The 22,769-nt window shown below is 43.4% G+C and overlaps 1 protein-coding gene across 1 annotated transcript in view; it reads right to left on the bottom strand.

The window, feature by feature from the left end:
• The window catches only part of ecel1 (endothelin converting enzyme like 1), a 37,038-nt gene that overhangs the window by 8,945 nt on the left and 5,324 nt on the right, over positions 1-22,769 (bottom strand). The window contains exons 5-11 of the mRNA XM_022767624.1: positions 22,199-22,321; positions 10,752-10,976; positions 7,884-7,982; positions 7,190-7,264; positions 4,526-4,629; positions 3,416-3,474; positions 741-792 (exon numbers count right to left, since the gene is read on the bottom strand). Coding sequence (XP_022623345.1) covers positions 741-792; positions 3,416-3,474; positions 4,526-4,629; positions 7,190-7,264; positions 7,884-7,982; positions 10,752-10,976; positions 22,199-22,321 — 737 coding nt within the window. The remainder of the gene's footprint in view (positions 1-740; positions 793-3,415; positions 3,475-4,525; positions 4,630-7,189; positions 7,265-7,883; positions 7,983-10,751; positions 10,977-22,198; positions 22,322-22,769) is intronic.

Here is a 22,769-nt window from a genome sequence, read left to right on the forward strand (position 1 = left end):
GTACAACAGCTCTGCCACATATTCTTCTTTTACAGAGCTTGTGATTGTGATCGTGTTTTGTGAGGTTACGGTGACCTTTGACCTTTGACCTTTGACCTTTGACCACTGCTCTCTAATCTGTTCCTCCTTTGAGTCCAAGTGAATGTTTGTACGGGAATAAAACACATGAGGCATAATGTGGACTTGGTTCCTGTTTAACATAAAGATGATGCATTTTTAAAGATCCTCTGCTCCGTCATAAAAAAAAAGTAAATATCAGCAAAATTTTTACCGCCGGCAATGAACCCTGTTTGTGTCAGAACTACAGTTAAAAATGCAACAAGCTTCTGTCTAAAATACACAACTGAAGAAGAAATAATTTACGTTCTTTATTCAGATATTTAAAAAAATATATAAATATCTTAAGTTGTGAATAGTTTCATCAGAAACAACTGAGATAAACAGAAGAGACGGACAGGGAAGCCATCTTCTTTCATGCATCGTCAAACGAGTCAATGGACTGAAATTTAGGGAGGCAACCTCTCAATGACACCTGTTCCATTAGCAGGACCTTGTTCGGTAATTGAGCTCTTGGTGGGTAGTTAAATTGGTTTAATCAGGTGTGTTGGGACTTAAGGGGAGCGGGGCCTAGCCGGGGTAACATAACCTTAAATGGCCTTTGTTATTGTGGCTGTGGAGATGTTGTTGCCTCCCTACGGACGGCAGTAAGGAGAGGCAGGAACAGGAGGAAGGCTACTTACTGCGGGAACTCAGGGTTGTAGAGAGTGGGCTGAAGGATGCCAGCAGGAAAGACTGGAAGAGAGACGCAGAAACAACATGAGGGGAAGTGGAAATGTTCACATTCTCCTACAGCCTGCGGCTCGCTTGAACACAACACTCTGGTTTCTGTAGGATGTTTATGTAAAATAAATACTTTGTGCAGCTGCTGCAGACGACAGCGAGAGAGCAAATCACAAATCAGTCTCCTAAACACAACTGGATTTATCAATGATGGATAAACCTCTTAACCTCATCCAGACATTTAGATTATTGAAATCAACATGAACTTCTTTAAAATTCATAAACAGTTATTTCCTGTTACCCCCTTACTGCTGTCAGTCCTACAGGACGTCAGCTGATTGATTGATCAGGTCTCTCTGAATCTTACTATGAGCTGTGGAAAACACACAATGCCCCGCCCACTTCGAACCAGTGACAACGGCACAAATATTTGAATGTAAATCTGATGAGAGTCGCTGGGTTGTTTTCTTGTGTTGAGGGTAGAAAAGACAGACTGTGACTGTGTCTTAGACATGACAAAAAGTCAGACTTCAGATAGATGTACAATGAATTCTGGGTAAATTAAGACGTTTTTTGAAATAAATAATAATAATAATAAAAATGGCCGACTGAGGAATCACATCCGTTTACCCTCAGAGGAAAATGTTTGTCTTTTGGAAGAATTCAACATGTTCATGCTCTCTCCATAAAATGTTTTTTTCTTGAGGGGCGCTACTGGTCAGCGCAGGCGTCACTGATTGTTACCATGGTAACACTGGTCTTAGGCCTGAGTTAGCCCGGGGGTTAAGGTGCCTTACTTGCATTACACATAATCTGACAGCAAAATGAAGACTGGACCGACAACACACACACACAGCAGTCTGAAATATCTCTGTGGCTCCACGTGCGTTTTAATTTTTTTATTACGACAGACGACGTTGCGACCTTCAGGCCGTCTTCAAGATCAGCCATAGCAACAGACACAGGCGCCGTTATCTAGGCCGCGCCCCGGTGAGCGACTCACACCGCTGTTGATCTGCTGTTGAAGAAGGCCTGAGGGTCGCAACGCACATGGAGTCAGAGTGTGAGACCCTGTTTCAGCCTCTCACTACAACCAGACCGCAGTCACTCAGTACCGATCAACCCACTGCCACACAGTCCTGACGAAGCAGCAGTTTTTATTTGTTAAATAAATTATTAATATTATTAGTAGTAGTAGTAATACATGCAGTTCACAGGATGATGATCAGGGTTATTCAGCTCCTCCAGAGCTACAGGAGACACGATACAGCTGCGTTCCCGGGCCGAGAGGAACTGCTTGTGACGAGTAAACTGAACTTTGTTTGTTGCTTATTTAATCATGAACATTTAATCTCATCGGGTAAAACGCAGGACTTTAAGTTTAACGTGAGTTCAGTGAAGTGGCAAAATACAAAGAAGTTCATTAAGTTTCTGCTTCTAACCTTTTTTCTTTTTTTGTGCTTCATATTATCGCCAATGAAATATCTTTGGGTTTTGGACTGTAAGACATTCGCAGACGTCGCTCTGGGCTCTGGAAACTGGTTAGCGCCGTCGCCTGGTTGACAATCTTCCATTTGTCCTATATTTTGGTTCATGGCCAAATACTACCCATCAGCCTTAGCTGTACTTTGTCTAATTAGCAAATGGTAGCATGCTAACACGCTAAACTAAGATGGCCTCAAACTTTGTCTGTTAATCATTAACCTGTTAATAATATGCTGACGTTAGCATTTAGGTAAGCACTGCGTCACACAGATGCTAGCATGGCTGTAGACAAATCTACAAAAATATTAACTGACAAATTAAATGGTCATAAAAATACATGATAGTTGCAATGTTGGTCAACTGAAGTGATTCTCCGACTCTATCAGCTCCTCGTGAAGAGAGAAAGATCCATCCTGGGAGCAACTTGTAATTAAACTTCTGTCCTTGTCTTTTTTTATTTTCAAACAAAACCTGATTCTGGACGTGAAATAAAGAAGATGGGATTACAATTTAAGCGGGAAATGTTAATTTGATTAAAGAAAAAATGAGACTACAAAAATGAATACATTAGGGGGGAAAAAAGAGGTGAGAGCTGAAGCGGCTGGGCTAAGTGAGAGAAATGATGTGTGCAAAAAAAATGATCCAAGGGGCACTGATGACTGAGTTTGTCTGACTCCTCCTGTCCTCTAGCATCAGTTCGCGAGCACTCCATTGATTTTTCAGTGAGAGATTTAATCCAGCAGACACCTACAGCGGGCCAAGCCTGGGAGAGGATGAGCAGAGAGACGGAGGGAGGGGGCGACATCGCAGGGCTGGATTTGTTAAAACTCAGGAAGGTGTTACTGCTTGTTTTTCCTCTAGGGGGTTGTTAAGTATGTGAGGTGGAGATTGAAGTAGAGAGTGAGCGATCTGAGGGAATATGATATGAGGAAGTGGACGCTGGTTTTTTTTTTTCTGCTCAGCGGTTCGTGGCGTTTGACTTGTGGAAAACAGGCGGCGACATGGTGTAACTGCCTGTAACTAATGTGTGACCCACGTCGTGGTGCAGAATGGCAATAATGGAAGGACTGAGTGTGTGTGTGTGTGTGTGTGTGTGTGGAGATAGATGACACAGAGAACAGAAATATCAGTATGTAACATGAAGACTCACCCATTTGGTTCTTGTTGGGGAGGTAGTAGGCGTTAAGGGCCTGAGGGGGGAGAAGCCACCTGAGGAGAAAGATGGTGTCAAACAAACAAGAGTATTAAAGATGAGATGCCTCACACACACACACACACACACACACACACACACACACACTTAAATCACCAATCTATCTACTTGAAACACACTCCTGAGCAGAATCCCAAACACCTCTCTCTCTCTCTCTCTCTCTCTCTCTCTCTCTGTCCCTTCAAACCCCCCGGTGAGAAACGTGGAGTGTGTGTGGTCCCACGGCCAAAGTTCCTCTCTGCATATGAAACCGCGGACAGTTCCTTTATGGTAATCCACTTAAAGCCAGACTAATCGATTGCCCCCCCCCAAATGAATAAACTCTGAAAGTGTGAGATGCCCTTGTTCTGGGAGCAGAAGAACGATGGCTCCGCGTGGACTGTGTAGAGATGGAGGGGAGACGAACACAGGGAGGAGGAGGAGGAGGATGATGAAGAGGAAGAGGAGGAAGAGTGGCGGTGATGGTGGTGATACTTTCTTTCTTTATTTCCCAGAGACAAGACAGAGTGAGTGATGAAAGGTTCACGTTTTCAGCGATAAAAGGGGGAGTGTGTGATTTAACTCTTGGGGGCATTGAGTGTGAGCTAATGATACAGTTGTTTTGAGCACCTTGGAATACTAATGTGACTGTAATGTGTTGTCATAGCAGAGAGGCACTCAATCCAGAATACAGGGCTGTATTTTAGAAAAATGAAGCGCATGTCCCACAGCACTTTTCTGCCGCCTGGCTGCTATAGATAAGTAAATCAAATGGATTTTCTCCAGCTGCGTATGTCGATTCGGTATCTGTTGGTTTAATTTAGAGGCGCATCCGCAAATATGTCAAACTATAAAGGGATTCACGGGGACACATGTTAGGCATGTCAGACGTATTAGTGAGGCGCACACTCGCGGTGGCGGAACCGCAGCGTCCGGCGCGAGCCTCAGCTGCACGAGCTCAGACGACATTTCAAATATATTAACCCCCTTTAATTGCTTTGCGCCACGTGTCGGCGAGTTGAGATGGCGGACTACTGTAGCTCGTGCAGTGCGAGGGGTGTGACTCACGCCGTCTTGTCCACTTCCTCGTGGATCTTCTTGACCGACAGCTTGATGTTGAACTTGATGCTGTTGAGGATGTTCTTGAAGTAGGTCTTCTCGTCCACGTCAAACTGCAAAAGCCACAGATATGAAGTCAGGTTGGAGAGATTAATGGTTCTGGGAAATACAGCTAGGCAGCTACTCGGTTAGAGTAGAATAGTTTGATACCACTCTCATGTCTGTCCGCTAAATGTGAAGCTACCTCACTCAGCTGGTTCATCTAGTCAACATAAAGACTGAAAAACAAAAGACCTCTAAAGCTCAAGGAACTCATGCCTCAGTTGTTTAAAGGTCCCATCCAGTGCAAAGGTCTCTGTCCATGTGTAGTGTGATTATAGATCAGCTCTAGCTTCTATATTAATACTGTGAAAGTATCAGAGCCTCAGTCCACAGAGAAATGCACACAGCCTGTATTCAGAAATTGAACAGTCAGGACTTCCTGTAACTTTGTGATGTCACAAAGTTACAGTCACATCCGGACCCACCATCCAAACCTTGCAAGATTTGGTTTCTCTGAGTTTTTTGCTCTGAAATCTGCTATATTTTTATTCAATCACTCTGAAAACAGTCAGCCAATCAGAAGAGAAGCTCAGAGCCTCCTCTCTTCTGATTGGCTCACAGACCTGTTGTTACTAGAGCTCCAGAGAGAAGCCTGAGAGAGGAGATGTAAAACTACACTGAGATGGTTTTTGGTTCTTAAAACCACAAATATATCTTCTTATGGATCAACACTTCAAAATAAAACACAGAAGAAGAAGAAAATATGGAGCTTTAAGATGTACAAAATCTATCTATCCATCTATCTATCTATCTATCTATCTATCTATCTATCTATCTTTTATTACTGGAGGTTTGTGGTGGGGCGAACAGAACCATTAAGTCAGCCACTAATTAGCTGTTCCATTGTAAATAGTGTTAATCTGTGGTGACAGAACTTATTTATGATTCAGTAAGTGTGGAGTCTACTCCCCCGTTATGGTGCTAGAGCCTTAACATTAAAATGCACCCGCAGTAGTTTATTGTACACAGATTGAGAACTGATTTTGTTCACTTGCCAGAGGAATTTAATGTAACTTGCTTTTGTAACATCCTTTAAACTGACAGCAAACACATAATCTCTCTTGTTTGTTTTTTTGTTTTTTACTTATTTAGTCTCACAGGGCCAGATGTGCTTCTGTCAGTTTGAGACAAAAATACACCCACCACTGATACTGTGGTAGCAAATGGAGATGAAACTCAGTCACTGACTCCACAGTGTGTCTGTGCGCTTTTAACATCAGGAGTAAAAACCAGTGTCACCGATGTAGCTTCATATTGATCCGATATTGATCTTATCATCTAATGTTCATCACAAATATGAATAAACACATATCCCCAAAAATGATACTCCACTGAGGTAACATTAACATATGTGAACAGGGATGCACACACAGGCATGCATGCAATGTGGCAGTCTGTGTATAAAGTGAAGCCTAAGCTGCATCAAACCTGCTTTCTATCTAATGGACACCAGGGGGCGACTCCACTCGACAGTCAGCGATATCGTGTCTATTTTATTTTATGAATATGTTTCATGTATAATCTGTTTTTTCACATATTTCACATATTTTTTAAATGTTTATATTTTTATTTTGAGTAATTTCTCTGCATGTGTTTGTCGCTTGTTTTAATTTTATCCTTGTGATGCACTTTGTTATATATTATTATTGTGTTATAGGGTTATTACTGCTGACGTATCAATATATAAGCACTGTTTCAGTCTTGCAGCTGATGGAGTTTCTCTTATTTGCTTTATATACTGCAGGGTAGTTTAAAGTAGAACAATAAATCATGTTTTATTTGTTAATCATGATTTGTGTACGATCTTAATCTGCAGAGTAACTACGGCCCATAGCCGTAAAATAAACAGAGCAGTGAACGGTCGATTTCAAAAGCTCCTCTCTGAAACGTAGTGGAGGGAAAGTATAAAGTGACGAAGTAAAGTACCTCAAAACAGTATTCGAGTAAACGAACGTAATCACTGATCCACTCACACTGATGTTAACCGGCTCCACTATAAACTCGCTGTCAGGAGGACTTTATTAAGACGAGCAGTCGCAGCTCTCCCTCTCTGAGCGTGGCCTCTGCGATGCGCTCCATCGATTTATAGTTCACAGGTTTATACTTTCATTCTTTCCTCCCACATTTTTAAGTTAAAACTCATCCCAGTTGTCCCCAGATGTGAAGTATATCCACCTCTGTTTATGCAGCCGTCCCCACAGGTTCTCCATCAACACACTCTTGATTGCGTATTTTTTTTGACAGCTGAGCTGCCAGGTTTTACATGCGCTCCCTCGGTGCATCTACAGACTTAAAAGTATATTATTTATTTGAACAGACTCATCAGTGTGTATTGGGTTCATTTACCCTTGTGCATGATGTATTTTTTCTCCACCTGAATACAATCACCCAGACTGCACTGTAATACCTGACGGAAAATAAGTCTCGAGACAGAGACAGAGAGGGAGAGAGAGAGAGAGCGAGCGAGGGAGGGAGGGAGGGAAATGGGATTGGTGTATATGATGTGTGGGTGGTGGTGCATGGTGAGGATAACTGGACGGCGCAGAGTGAAATAGGAAGCTCATGACTCACCCCATATTCTTGATCTATGAGCTCAGGTTTGAGCAGGAAGTCTGGGTATCCTGTCATCACCATCATGTGCCTCAGCTGCGAGGGAGGAGGAGGAGGAGGAGGAAGAGGAGGAGGAAGAGGAGGAGGAGGAGGAGGAGGAGAAAGAGAGGATGATGGAGGGAAGGAGAAAGTGGAGGAGAAACCACTGGTCCAACATCACCTCACATCCACTTTCAGTAACTAATAAACACTCATACACTCTAGTTTTTTGGAACCAAGGCACACAACTATCCGCACACACACACACACACACACACACACACACACACACACACACACACACACACACACACACACACACACAAACACATCAACTAATCAAGCAAACCCAAAGTAATAGGATTACAGGGAAGCTCTTTATATTCAGCATGGCCTTCTAAAAGGATTATAACTTCAGATTGTAAAAGTATTAGAGGGGATATCTTGCAGTGCAGACCCTAAATCAGCACCACAGAGAGATCCGGATTAGGCGATCCTCACTTCTCAATGTCAAGCCCTTGATGTATTCTATCACACACTTCCATCTATCCGAGCAATCAATCAAACCCCCCGAAAAGAAAGGAATCGCAAAGAAATAATTACATCCTTTTCAAATACTAATCGGATCTGGCAGGGAGCCGTGTTTCTGACGCACAAGCTGAGTTAGACTCTGAACCTTTGCTCTGGCAGCCTCCTTGGTGGCTTCGTCCATCCAGTCCAGCTCTTGCAGACGGAGGTCCAGGGAGTGTTTTATGTCCTCCACCAGCTCCTGTACCTGGAGGGAGATCACATCACATTGGAAGATGTTTTAAAGACCCCTGAAAACATATTTCTGGTTTCTTGGTTCTTGGTTTTGGACATTTCACATGAGAAATTTCCGGATTTTTAGTTTTTCTCTGTGCGTTTCTCACTGGTTTTAAGTGGGCGGGGCTCCGTTTTAAAAAGGTGTGATGTCACATATTTCTGTGACCCGGTCAACATTCGAAATCAGAAGCTCTGTCCCATTTCCAAGGCCTCCTTCAAATGCGTTCCTTCTTTTTCCAACGTATCCCAAGATTCATTGTGTTTCAGCTCAGTTCAACAGCTACAAAACCAGTTTAACGACGCTTAATAAATAAAACCAAAAGTTTTCATTTTTTAAACTTTCATTTCTGCTTATTTATTCATAAATATTTAATGCTACAGAGAAAAACTGAAGACTGCCGACTAACGACTTTCTGTTACATCATCTCCAGTGGTGGATCTTCCCACTGGACTGTGGTTCATGATGGTGTAATTACCACTGACCCTACACGCAGCTGAAACACACCACGAACCACAAGAGGAAGTGTTCAAACATCACTGAATTTCAGCTTCAATTAAAATAAAAAATAAAAAATAAAAAAGTAAAAAAAGCACGTGGGACAAAGTGTTTGTTTCCCAGCCGCAAAAACACCAACACCAGTGAAAGGAACTGAAATGGGACGCTCTGATTTGCAGTCTACAAGGCGTGAAAGCTGCAGATGTCTGCATGTGGCGTGATAACCAGTGACATGATTAACTCAGCACAAGGCTCGAGCGTGGTACCCGTCAGAAAGTGAGTGAGGTACTAAACCACCATCAATTAAACCGTGACTGGTGAGACTGTCTTTTGTCCGTCTTGGTCTTTTTCTTTTTTTAAATTCAAGAAAATTTCAATACAGAGTCATAAAACTCCTTCACTACTGCAGTTTTTAAAAAAGATCACTGCAGCAGAATCATCAAACCTGCCACCTTATTACCCATGATGCAAATGTCCAATATCTTTTCTGGTGACAGACTTGAGGAACATCTGCTGCCCAGACTTAAAGCACAGATGCTTCTCTTATAAGACACCAGGACATGTCGCGTCTCCTCCACATCGGCGACTCGGGATAACAACGGAGCTCGTCTTCGCCCTCTCTCTGTCTCCCCTACCTCAGGTCCTCAGCTCCTGAAACTCATTAATTCTCAGTCATGCTGAGGTAAGCATCATCAGTGAGTCAGTCAAGGCCACACACACACACACACACACACACACACACACACACACACACACACACACACACACACCGCCGCTGGCCTCAGGTCTGGAACCTCTCGTGTTGATAATGAGGTCTCCAACCTGAGTGGACATGCCAACACTGTACGGACTGGTGTCTACGAGCAGTGAGAAGCGCTGGGCGTGGGCATGGACTTTCTGTCCTGCCCACATCAGACGCTCTATAATACAAACTTATATGTTCTTGTATTAATCAGAAAGGCTCCGCTAGCTTCAAGCATCATTGAAATGTACCTTTAGTGTCTAATTATAATCTTAAACAGAACATTAGGAGCTTGGGAATTTAAATTTTCAATTACGCTCAGTACATAGAAAGTAAGTAGTGTCCAGAACCTATCCAGTTGTATCAGACGTGTTTTACGCTTTACAGTCCTGAGCTTTTGCAGAGATTTAAAAGTCTGCAAGAGAAGAAGAAAAGGCGGCTCAAAGTAAGATAAAGCGTGTAAGGTGGACAGTGAGAATACGACGGAGGTGAAAAGCAGATGATGGAGGGCTTACAGAAAGAGGCCGGGGTTACAAAGGTTAGAAATCCCATTGGGAACCATATCCCCATGTCCTCGAATTGGACATGAGACCAGATAAGAATACATATGGAGGGAGGATTGAGGTGAAAGAGATGGGGACCACATGGCAGAGGCGGGGGATTAGAAGTGACTGACCGAGGCAGAGAGCAAAATAGAAACAACGGGGAAAAAAAAAAAAAAGAAAGCAGTGAGTGAGAGGTAGAGACGAGAGACAGCTATAATTGGCATGGTTGATATTTCCAGATCCCAGTCCAGGAATCAATCAGAATCATCCAGACATGTCAAAGAGCCCAGTGGGAACCTCCTACACTGCCAAAGAAAATGACGAAAAGAAAGAAAGACAGAGAAGAGAAAGATGCAGAAAAACCGTCACAGTCCTGGCAACTGGGACATTGTGGGAAATCTACCAAATTTGACTGTTTATTTTCCAAATTATTGTAAAATATTGTTAAATATGAAGTGGATTTTCCGCTTGCTGCCTTTGAATGTTGCGTAGTTTCACATCAGTGAGATTCCCGTCCAAGTATTTTTTTTTTTATGCAGCAAACTGAAGCTGCAGACAGATTGCTCCTACTGCAAACACTTTGGTGTAAGTACTGTTGCAATGATATAAATATACAGCTGTGCAGTTACAGCTTGACGCACAGTTCAATCTCAAAAAGTGGGTTCATTTGCATCAATGCAGCTAATGTAAAGTAATGTAAAGCTTCTCAGCCTGAACCCAACAGACTTCAAATAAATACTGGTTTTGGATTTTCGACTTGAGCTGGTTTTTGTTATTTCAAATGAAATTTTATTGCAAATTTCTCTCATTCTCTCTGGTCGCCAAGCGTCTACATCCATTTTTTTTTTATCTATTTGATCATTGATGACTGTCTAGATTCAATCATTGAAAGAATTTGGACAAACTCTTATCTGCCATCTCAGTTCATCCGTCCGTCAGTCCTCGTCCAACACATACCTTGGCCTTGCTCTGTGAGGAGAAGTGCTGCTGGACGAACAGGGCTCCCAGGGCCATGCCAAAGTGTTTGTTGGCCTGGGTGAGGCAGAGCCTGCCCAGCTCCAGCTGCTGCTCGGTGCCGTCAATCTCTCGAGAAAACTCGTGGATGGTGCTGCGGAAGGCGGTGGACAGGTGTTCGCTAAGCGCTGCCACAATGCGCCACAGCATGTAGTTATGAAGAACCCTGAGACAAAGACACAAGAGGGAACGGGTCAGTTACAGTATCATAGATTTGGTTTGGATTTATTTTCCTGTTTGAAAAGACAATAAAAGCTTTAGAAAAGCCACGAGAGGGACAGATGTTTCTGGATCAAAAGCAACAGGCAGGGAGAGGAATATATTGATCATTCTGGTGTCTATGTTGTATAAGTGCTTTAACAGTTCCCTACAGAAAACCTTTCTCCAATGATTCATGATTCAAAGTGGAGGCTACAGTGACTTGCTATCGGAAAGTGACGCTAGCTGGTTAGCATGCTAACTTCAGTAGAAGAAAAGACGTGACAAAGAGTTAACATTGGAGTTACTTTCCATCGCTGGAGTCAGCTGTTGGTGAGTGAAGGAATGAAGCTTGATGCTGAGCTCGCTCCGTTTCTTCAAGTGTGGTAAGTAAACAGCTGCTAACGTTAGCTATGTAGCGTTAGCAAAACTTACAAATTGCTCCTTTAAAGCACCAGAAATGGCTTCTGCTATGATCCGAGTGGTAAAATGCTAAAACGCAGTGTAACAGTAGCACAGTGGAGAAAAGTCATGAAGTTGATAATGTAGCAAGTTTGCTAACATTAGCTACTTTAGCTACCATAAGCTACTGGTCATACCAGACCAAATAAAGCTACAGCAGCAAAATCCCGGAGTGTATGACAGTGAGCAAAGGTGCGTTTTATTTCTCCTGGATTCCTCTTTTCACTTGTGGGAAAAGTAGAATGTTTTAATTTTTACTTTCAAAAGTTACACGGACTCGCTTTAATGTGAGACCACAGGACATTCTCGTGTCTTTGCAAAGTGACATCTGCTTTGTCGAACTGTAATCTTCCTCCATCTGGCCCCAAAGTTTCTGTTTTTTCCATTTTCCCTCTGAGCCCCTCAAGAGTCAGAAAAGTTCGAGAGAAAAACAAGAGTGAGACAGTGACAGAGAGCGAACGGTGAGGAGTCAAGAGGGCCCAACAGTTAAAGAGCAGCTCCCTCCGATCCGGAGTGACTCACAGCGGAGAGGCAGCAGAGGGGTGAGGAAAATGTCGAGCGCGAGGCGAGAAAATTGATCATTCATTTATGTATTCAAGCTGTGTCTTCTCCCCCCCAGACGATAGAGTGCTGGTGTGTCCTCCTGCCCCCACTGGGTGCACACATCTAATCTGCCCTGCGGGGACAAATGCCCCCCCTTTCCCCCCTCCCCTCCTACTGCGAGGCTCCATGCGAACCTCGAGGCATGTTGTTGTTGTTGTTGTTTTCCCCTGTTTTTTTTTTTTTCTTAAATTTTCCCTATGCATGACAGATATTAAATCAAGAGCGCCTTGGCAACAGCACCCCGAGGTCCCGCCAACAAAGCACTTGTGAAGTGAATTTAATTGACGGGAAAAGGGGAAGCAAGGCGGGGTGGGTAGGGGGGTGGTGCGAAGCGGGGGTAAATAAATGAATGAGAGACGCGGCGGTGTCCTTGATCATCAGCGCCATCGGCTAATCAACATGTGTTACAGGTGTGGCTGCTTTGCTTGATTGAGCTGCTTCGTGTGATTTTGTCATCACCTGTTCGTCGCAGATGATTTGTTTGCCCAAAAAGTGCAGCGACATGTATGGAAAGTCATCTATATGTTAATGGTAAAACTGTAGCATTTCTCTACTGATGTGTGGGAGAGATGGTGAGATGAGCAACGTTTTACTCCAGGCATCTTTGAAGAAAAGTAATGACAGTAATCTCTGAGAGTAAAGGGGGATAATCCACAATGAGCTGTGTGCTCACTAAAAACCAAACTCACAATGCTAATTAAATTTGCACCGATGGTTTGCCTGAGCAGAGTGTGTTGTTTTTCATGACTGCATAGTCGACTACAGCAGAGGATTATACGAGACTGTCCTCAGCAGAAAACAGGACAACATTACTCATTTCAAACACTTCAAACCACATATGTTGGTGCTTTCCCGACAGCAAAACCTCTTATGTTCTTATGTAAATGAAGACTGAAGAAGGGAAATTTTGCTTGATGCCCGTTGGATCCAAAACAAATCATTCAGTAAACAGTCATCAAATTATTGTTATATTGATTTAGAACAGTGATGCGGCTGCTATAGTTCGAGGGTATTCTGCTGAACAAAGGAGATATGACAGGGCGGAGTTGTTAAAATGATAATGAAGCTGTGTTGAAGAGCAAAAGTAATGCACAATGTAATGTAACACATTACTTGTGTGCTGGTGGTTAATTAGTAAAGCAATGTAATCGCACAGTCACTTTGTTTTTTAATATCGATTTTGACATGAGATCATGGTAAAATACGACCCTGGAGACACCTACTGTAGAAGGAGCTAAAGTGCCAAAAACTGCAGTTCCTCTAATGACCACTGGAGGCCGTCTCCAACAGTGAGTCAATCCCCATAGACTCCCATGTTAAAATGTCCAACTTTAACATTTTTACAACCTGGTACATAAACAGTTTTGGTCTGTATAGATAATTTTCTCCTTCATGACGACTGTACGGGGGTGTATTTATATATAACTCACCTGTTTAAATTTTATTAAGGGTTAAAGTTATGCATAATTGAGGGCGTGGCCACTTGTGAGTGACAGGTGGGTGAGTATATCCTTGCCACAAAATCGGCATGCACCAAAGTCTCAGCTCTACACGCCCCAGCCTCTTTGCTAATTTATGGTTCAGGCGAGAGTTAGGGGTGAAGTCAGGCACTGCCAAGATGGCGACGGCGAAGCAGCTCACTCTGAGCTTCAAAACCGCTCTCCAGAAACCTGTGGGTGACGTCCATCTTTATAGACAATCTATGGAACTGCGACACACCCACACCACTCAGAGCGCTACAACCTGCAAGACACAAAACTTTCCAGGTGTGTAGTTGAGATCAAAATGAAGGTTGAGTTCGAATATGCGTGTGGCTACTCATGTAGTAATAACTACTGAGGACTCAAAGGTCAGAACAGCTGGTGGGATCCAATCAAAAGACGGTTTCTACTTTAGAACTGCAACAAACTTTCTTCTAAACTTGATAAATTTTGCATCACATGGTGATTAAAATGGACTCTGCCAAAACATGTAAAATGTAACACACGATCAAATTTGTCTCTGGCTCCCAGGAAACTTCCCTGCGGGGTCAAATTACCCAGCTCTCCCCTGCATGTTGTGTCAGTGCGAGCTTCGCGCTGTAATGGAGTCACAGCCGAGCTAAATGAAAGCTGAGGGCCTGTCGGTGAGAGCGCCATGCAGATCAAGAAGTAGGCCTTAATTACTGGAGGACTGAGTGAAGGCTCATTAGCTGAATGGTTTTTAATGGGGCTAGTTAGGGAGATGAAAAGATACTGCCCCCGTGCCCCGCATCAACACATTATCACATGTAATGACCCTGTAGGTGAAGGAGGAGGGAGGACCTCCTGTATGCCAAACTTCACTTCTCTATATCCAAACAGCGGCTTTATCATTTTATACGTTACATCATCAAATGAAAGTGGAATAATGAGGAAAAAAATCTCTCAAAATGAAAACCCAAACACAACAGAGACAGAAAATCACACACATTTTGTGCTTCATTGATGCCGGAGACTTTTATCCAAAGCACCTTACAGTAGCACGACTGCGTATATTTTCAGCTCAGGATGCCCCCGCTGGGAATCAAACCTCCACTGCTGAAAGCTATAGATCCAGGAAATCCACCGTTTGGCTTCGTATGAGAATGCTTTACATCTGCCACGATATATACTGTATATTATTTTTTTTTAAAGTGGCGGACGCAGCGGGAGGCGAGAACCCTCCGCTCTGCGGCAGTATCGCTTCCTCTGGATTACTCATGAGCACAATATATATTGTATGTTTAAACACACCTAAATAAACACACACGAAATGATAGACTCTCAAAAGCCAACACAAACACTCAGGAAATATAACACACACCGCCTTCCCATACACACACACACACACACACACAGACACACACACACACACACACACGCCCGAGAGTGACGGATGAACAGAGGGAGCAGATGGAGAGAGAGAGAGAGAGAGAGGGAGTATGTGAGAGAGACGCTGGTGCTTTCCCCTTCATTGGAGGCCTGCTCATCTGGCTAATGGGATTGGCTGCAGTCACCGCAGTGCATGGGGACCGCACACACACACACACACACACACACTGGGAGAGAGAAAGAGAAGAAAAGAAAGATGGATGGCAGGATGAGGAGACGAAGGTGCGACGTCTCTTGTCAGTCGCCTCATATGATGGGAAAGCCATCAGAGTGAGAGTATGGGAGGGAGGGAGGGAGGGATGAAGAGAAAGAACAACAAGAAGAGAGGGACTCGGTCAATAGATACCCATAAAGATGGAGAGCGTGTATTGTTGCTGATGGAGGGATCAAGAAAATGGACAGAAAGAAAATGGGAGCGCGATGGATAGATGGAGTTGTCAATAGCAACGTTAAACCGCTGAGAATGAAGAGGGAGAAGAAGAAAAGAAATGAAGCATAAAAGGAAAAATGACGGGTAGTAAAAGGAAAGGATTAGGATGGAGTCTGAAAGATGCATGGATGGATGGATGGATGAAGAAAAGTATGAAATAGGAAGATGTAAGGAGGCGTGGACGGACAAAAAATGTAGCATGGGAAAAGAATGAAGGAGGGAAATGATAAAAGAAGAACAGATGAGGCAGAAAATAAAGAAATATGGGTTAAAAAAAAAGAAGGAAAGAAAGAAGGGAAAGAAAAAGTGAGAAATGGAAGGAGGGGAGTAAGACGATATGAGGGAAGGTTGATCAACCGACCGTCCTATCATCCTGAAACACACAACTGTCTAACAGGCGGACGAAGCACCTGTCTGTGTGTGTGTGTGTGTGTGTGTGTGTGTTCCTGTCTGACACCTTCTCCTCTCAGAGTGCAGCTTCATACTGTTCCTCCAATTTAACAAGAATCCAAACTTTCCTTCCCTGTTTTTCTGCAGTTGCACGAATGTCAGCCTGAACCAGCCCCTTCAACTGTGTTACATCTCCAAGCGTGTGTGTGTGTGTGTGTGTGTGTGTGTGTAACCGACAGAGTTCAGCAGAGTACAAAAGAGTACACAAGAGTTTTTCTGTGGTCCATTAGCGCCCGTGAAAGGAACAAAACCACCTTCCCATCTGCTCTACTGGACAATGATGCAATGGGCCAACACCTCTGCCACAACCCCTGACTCCAACTACACAAAGCTTTACAATGGAACTGTGTGTGTGTGTGTGTGTGTGTGTGTGTGTGTGTGTGTGTGTGTGTGTGTGTCCTTACAAAACCTATACCTTATCTAAAACTTTGGTTGATGACCAAATACGAGCAAAAGTCAGCTGTAGTGTGTTTTGTGCTGATTAGCTAGCATGATAACATGGTAAACATCATAGCTGTTAATGCTGCATTCATGGGTTCACATCACCCACTAACTTTGAGTCTAAGATATCTGGAAAATTTTGACCCAGATGATATTTCCAATTGGGTGAAAATAACTACAGGCATGTCGACAAACTGTTGGCAAAATTCTTTCAAATACACCACTGGCAGTTCCTTCAAAATAAAATAAAATATTAACACTAATACAATCAATTCAACAAATTTTATAAGAGCGATACTTTTGTTTGTTTGTCTCTGGCTTCAGTTTGGTAATAAACTGCAGAAAATATGTGAGACAATGAAACTGAACTGTCACCGCAAGCATGTTAGCACCCTGATGTTAGCATTTAGCTCAAACCAACACGGTGATACGTGTAGCCTCACAGAGCTACTAGCATGGCTTTACAATCAAGTCAGCTAATTTCATAGGAGCTATACTCTGTTTCTATCTGTTGTATCAGTAATGAACTGCCACAAATACAGTATGTAACACAACAGATCGCTAAATCTGAATTGAAATGGCACCGAGAGCATGTTAGCACGCTTATGTTAGCATTTAGCTCAAACCAACACTCTGATAAGAATAGCCTCACACAGCTGCTAGCATGGCTGTGGGCTCCATGTTGCTTAGTTGAGGTTTATGCTGTTTTGCAATGGCGTTGTTTATAGAGACGACAATTTGTTTTCATTTTCCATATAATATCTTTACTGATACTGAAATTGTGTTTCATCAAATCAATTACTACGAACAGAAAACACCTTCCTCTAACACATAACTACCAAATGGATGAAGCAGTAGAGGAAGGAAGTGGTTCTTGTGTCAGGTTCAAATTCCTGGTGTTTTCTCTGTGTGAGTGCTCACTTCAGTTTCCTGGTGTCTGTATTTATGTGTGTGCATGTGTGTTTTTCTTGCAACAAGCTGTGCGACTGGCTAATAACCGGCAGCGGTGAAAAAGGACCCCTTGATGTGAGGAACTGGGGCATTTTCAACCAAGTGCTCATAAGCTATGCTAATGAGCAACACCTCTCAGAAAATAGAATAGCTCTATTCCTCCATTTGTATGTGCACTACTGCGTGCGTGCGTGTGTGTGTGTGTTTGTGTGTGTGTGTGCGCGCCAACCTTTGTTTAAAGCCTGATAATGAACTTGCTGGGAGACAGAACCTGGAGACGGATTGGAGGTGGAGAATGAGTCAAAGAAAAAGAGAGAGAGAGACTAAAAAGAGAAAGAATGACAACAGAGAGGAGGAGGTGAGAGAGTAGGACCAAGTGAGTGGGAGGACGACAGGAGGCAGAGAGAGTGATAGAAGCAGAGAGAGAGAAAGATAGGGAAACAAAGGAACAGGGGCCAGATGGAGAGAAAGGAGGGCATAGAGATGTTGAGAGATCGAGGTAGAATCAGGTGAATGAGGGAGCGATCACACAAAGTTGAAAAGGAGAGAGATGCAGGGAGAGAGGGAGAGGAGAGGAGAGAGAGAGAGACAGATGGAGAGAGCTGGGGGAGCAGAAGACTGGAGAGAAAAGAGTTTGGTGAGAGAAGAAAGACACTGACTGAAAGTAAGAGACAGTCAGAGGGAGGAGAAGTCGATCAATGTAAGGAAGACCATTCCTGCTAGAAAAAAAAAAGCCTCTTTTCCACTGGTGAAAAAACTGAGCTAAGACCCGCTAACATCAGGCTTCTGTCGGCCATGGAAAAGGGAACAATCAGTATTCACACTGGGGTCAAATGACTCTGCGGTAGACGCAGGTATTTACTGGCTCCGGCTCCGATCGGCATTGATGTAAAAACGCAGCACCCGCTACTCTTCTCCCCTCTTCCTGCTGTGACGCCTGTCAGAGCACACAGACATGTAAACACACCTGTCAGCTGCACGGTGCAGAAACGCCGCGGCTACATGGCGCTTGAAGATGAAAAAGTGAGCCACAGCCCCGCAATAAGTTTTAAAAACACACAATCACCGATTGAAGCGTCTCACACCGAGGCTCCGACACTGACAAGAGCAACACTAACAGCTCACTCTTTCTCCTCCTGTGTGTGTGTGTGTGTGTGTGTGTGTGTGTGTGTGTGTGTGTGTGTGTGTGTGTGTGTGTGCGCGCGTGTCATGACGTTGCTCCCTGCAGTTGTGTGTGTCCTCAGTCCGAACAGAAAGGAAAACTCGGCTGGCGGTGTAAAAGGTGTGAATCGCCGTTTTCAGCAGATTTACCTGTGTTTTAAAAGGAACCCACATATACCTGCTAATTTAGGTGTAAAAAGGGTTAAAAGACAAAAAAAAATTTAATTTTCTCTACAATGGTTAAAATCTTGACTTTTAACTACAAGAATTTCAAGACACAAAGTCACCATTATGATAGTAACTTAAAATAATGGTTTCTTAACGAAGAATTTACTAGTCATACAAATATTACTGAGCATGTGAAAACACGTGTATAAATTTATAGAAATAAGTTCTGAAGCTGAGACAATAACCATGATAATGTCACCAGGGTCAGGTGTTCTTGGACGGAGTCTTGGACTTGGACGACTCATGTTATAAACTTAGGGCGCAGTGTTTAAAAAGTTGTGGTCATTTATCAAACAGGGAGGGTCTGATGAACAATGATATTGAGCAGCAATTATGTGTATGGCACTGATTTTGGAGCTTGAGCTTTACTAATAAATGTCAGATTAAGTCAAGAACTGCTCTCTCTCTCTCTCTCTGGTGAATCTTCCAACTTGTTTTCCAACCTTCTGTATTTATGCCATAAATTTGATGAACAACATTTACTGACTTCAGCTGTCAAAAGTGTAAACTTAACTTAAAATTTAAATTCATCATCATAATTTTGATTTACTTGAAGTATTTTTATTTTGATTTATCATTAGTGTTGTTACTTGTCGGCAGGAACGAGCATCCATACAAATGCGAAACCTGCTCGTCCAGTTTAAAAGATTAACCTCTTGCCACTTGTCATGAGGGGTGGTGAAGTCTGAGGTGCGGCCAGGCTGCACATTTAAATGTTTGTGTCATTTTCACTTTCACCGGTTGGTCAGTTTAACCGATAGAAGGCGAACTGAAGCAGGTAAGTACTGAGATAAAGAGAAATACTGCATCTTCTGCAGACATACACTGAAGCCATGACCAGGATTTGAAGCCACAGCCAGGTCGAAGTAAACGTGAAGTGTGTGCAGCTCCACACTGAAGCTCATATCAACCAAAAATTGCAGCTGACTGAGTACAACAAGTGATAAAGGGGAGAGAAGACGGGATGTCAGATAGACGCAGGTGGAGGGAACAAAAGACAGGGGAGGGAGGATGATTGAAGCATGGTGTAGTCTATTACTGAAGCCATCAGGGAGGATGGATGGACAGACAACTCAAAGAGAAGATTGGTAAACAACAAGGAGAAGAGACGGAGCATCAAACCCGGCACCTGCAACCTGAGGAGAAGTGAAGCTGGGCTAATGGATGGGACAGAGGCGAAGGTAACTGTACTTTTACAAAAGAGGATTATGAATCCCTTAATGATATGACCCCCGACTCACTGTGTGCGCACGCTGGAGTGTTGTGATTAAAAACTACATTTCACAAAGGGAGAGCAGCAGGAGAGCAGATAAAAGAGATCAGGAACAGTCTGTCTTCCAAAAAAAAACCAAAAAACAGAGTGCATAAAAACTGATAGCAGAAAATCTGATATAGAAGATATGTTTACACTGATGGGAGCTGAGCTAAATCACTGCAAAAAGATCTTATCTCTTGTTGTGGCTGATGAAAGTTACTTATATAAAATAGTAAGGATGGCAGATGCACGAATAAGAAGTAAGGAATAACTTTTATTTACCATACATCCTGTTAAATGTGACTGGAGGGAGAAAACAAGCTGAGAGCAGTTCTTTGTAGTGAGCAAATGTGGTGACGGTAAAAAACGTCCTTCCCCTGGAATCCTGCTTTTTGTGGGCAGTATTTGTATTTAGTGCGGCCGTGTCACTGTTCTGTGAAAAGCTTGTCTCGATGCATCGCCGTACTGTTCGTCATCTGGTTCTACTTCCTGAATCTTTCTGGATCTTCCTCCGGCCCCGTTCGGACCCGGTATTAACATCCGTCTCGGGGGGTGATCCGATCACAGGCGGGCAGCTCTGAGGTCAGGTGAGGAGATCCGATCACTCAGGGACACAATGCGTCCACATGCACTCTGATTGACTGCAGACCCGTCTTTTGGACTGGCTACAGACAACAATGCATGCGCGTTTATTTTTTGCGTACGGAGCACGAGAAGTGACACGTGTTAACGCCAGGTGTGAACAGCTTCTGGTTTGATGCTCAACACTGGAGCAAAGTCTCGTCAGGGAGATACTGGGAGCTGTGGATGGGATGGTTGCTCAGTAATAAGGGGACTGGTCGTGTTAGTTTATGGGGCTTTCTCCAGGTGTGTTTAGTTCTGATCTGGTGTGTACAATATGTTTGAGTCTCATCGATACATTTTAGCTAACGTAAAACCTGTGAATGGAAACTTTGGTGTTTTGGTTGGTTGGTTTGGTTTGGTTTGATTGGTTCTGTTGGAGGTTTCTTCCTGTTAAAAGTAGTAGAGTATTTCCTCCTCCCCTGTCGCCGAGTGACCGCTGGGTTTCTCTCTATAACACCTAGTCTTGACCTTACCCTGTAAAGTGCCTTGAGATAATGTATATTATGATTTGGTGTAAGCTTAAATATGATTTTCTTCATTACAGCTGGCGGTTAAAGTGGGTTCAGACCACTGAGTTTTTTCAATTTGAATCTCTGAACTATTTTCAATTTGTTCAGAGAGTCAAACAGATTCCTTGTGTTGTGTCTGTTGTTGGGAGGAGCTGTTGCCAACCAGAGCATGGTGATGTAATCTTCCTTCTTTGCTAGCTAAAGCTACATCCATGACAAAAAAATAACATCATGGTGACACGTGTGTGTGTGTGTGTGTGTGGCTGCACAACATGGTAAAATTACAGAGATTGAACGTTGCCCTAATGTCATGAACTGGTGAGTCATGAAATCACCAGAACGTCTGAATGGGTAATGCTGCCGACAGACAGACAGACAGACAGACAGACAGACAGACAGACAGACAGACAGACAGACAGACAGACAGACATGCATCCAGTCTCTGACATAACTGACAAGCAAGTAATCCAGCTGCCAGTCATCCAGTCAGTCAGCCATCCGTGAGGCCTGAGAGCTGTTGTGTATTTGTGTAGAGCACAGTGACTATTGGCGAGCTGTCAGTGGCTGTAACACACATCCTGACGTGCAGTGGCCCTCTGAGGCCTCCCCTGGAGTCTGTCAGGAAGAGGGAGTGTGTGTGTGTGTGTGTGTGTGTGTGTGTGTGTGTGTGTGTGTGTGTGTGTGTGTGTCCGTCTGTCTGAGTTTGCAGGTGGTAGAAAGGTGTGGGTGCAGATCAATAATAATCAGCTGCGGTAGAAGTGGAAGTTCACCCAACAGTGACTCACCTCACACACACACACACACACACACATACAAATGTGCAAATAAATACATGCATAGCAACACTCAAAAGCAAATCCATACACAACGTGACACTTTGTTGTAGCAAAAATTACAATGACAGCCCCAAACCAAAGGCAACACACACACACACACACACACACACACACACACACACACACACACACAAAACAACCTCAAACAAAAGCGCTTACTCACACTCAAAAAAGTACAGACTCAAAAATGCATGCGTCTAATTTCATTGATTTTCTGCGCACCTCAGTGCCCTCATCTCTCTCTCCCCGCTCCACACCCACAACCCACAACCCCCCCACTGAGACAACCGTACTCTCTCTCTCTCTCTCTCTCTCTCTCTCTCTCTCTCTCTTTTTTTTTTTTTTAGCACTTTTCGAAGTGGTCTTGATGATGTCAGAGACTTTCTGTATGTAGTCGGTAGCGAGCACCACGATCTCCTCGTCCTCTGAGAAGTTGTCGTGGAAGATTCTGTCCAGCAAGCGTTTCCAGTGAAGCTGTGGAGAGAAGAGGAGTCACACTGTTTACACAAAACAACAAAACATTTTTCTGATTTACTCCACTCTTATTTTTTTATTTTTTTTGGTAAAGCTCCATATTTTCCACTTCTGTGTTTTATTTGAAGTGTTGATCTGAAGATTTGAAGATATATTTGTTGTTTTAAGAACCAAAAACCATCTCAGTGTAGTTTTACATCTCCTCTCTCAGGCTTCTCTCTGGAGCTCTAGTAACAACAGGTCGGTGAGCCAATCAGAAGAGAGGAGGCTCTGACCCTCTCTTCTGATTGGCTGACTGTTTTCTGAGTGATTGAATAAAAATACAGCAGATTTCAGGTAAAAACACTCAGAGAAACCAAATCCTGCAAGTATTGGATGGTGGGTCGAGGTGGGCGGGGCTTAGGGTGTGGCTGAGAGTGGGTCCTGCTTTGTTGTGACATCACAAAGT

Source organism: Seriola dumerili, unplaced genomic scaffold (assembly GCF_002260705.1).
Source record: "Seriola dumerili isolate Sdu_G_001 unplaced genomic scaffold, Sdu_1.0 BDQW01001240.1, whole genome shotgun sequence".
Classification (NCBI taxonomy): domain Eukaryota; kingdom Metazoa; phylum Chordata; class Actinopteri; order Carangiformes; family Carangidae; genus Seriola; species Seriola dumerili.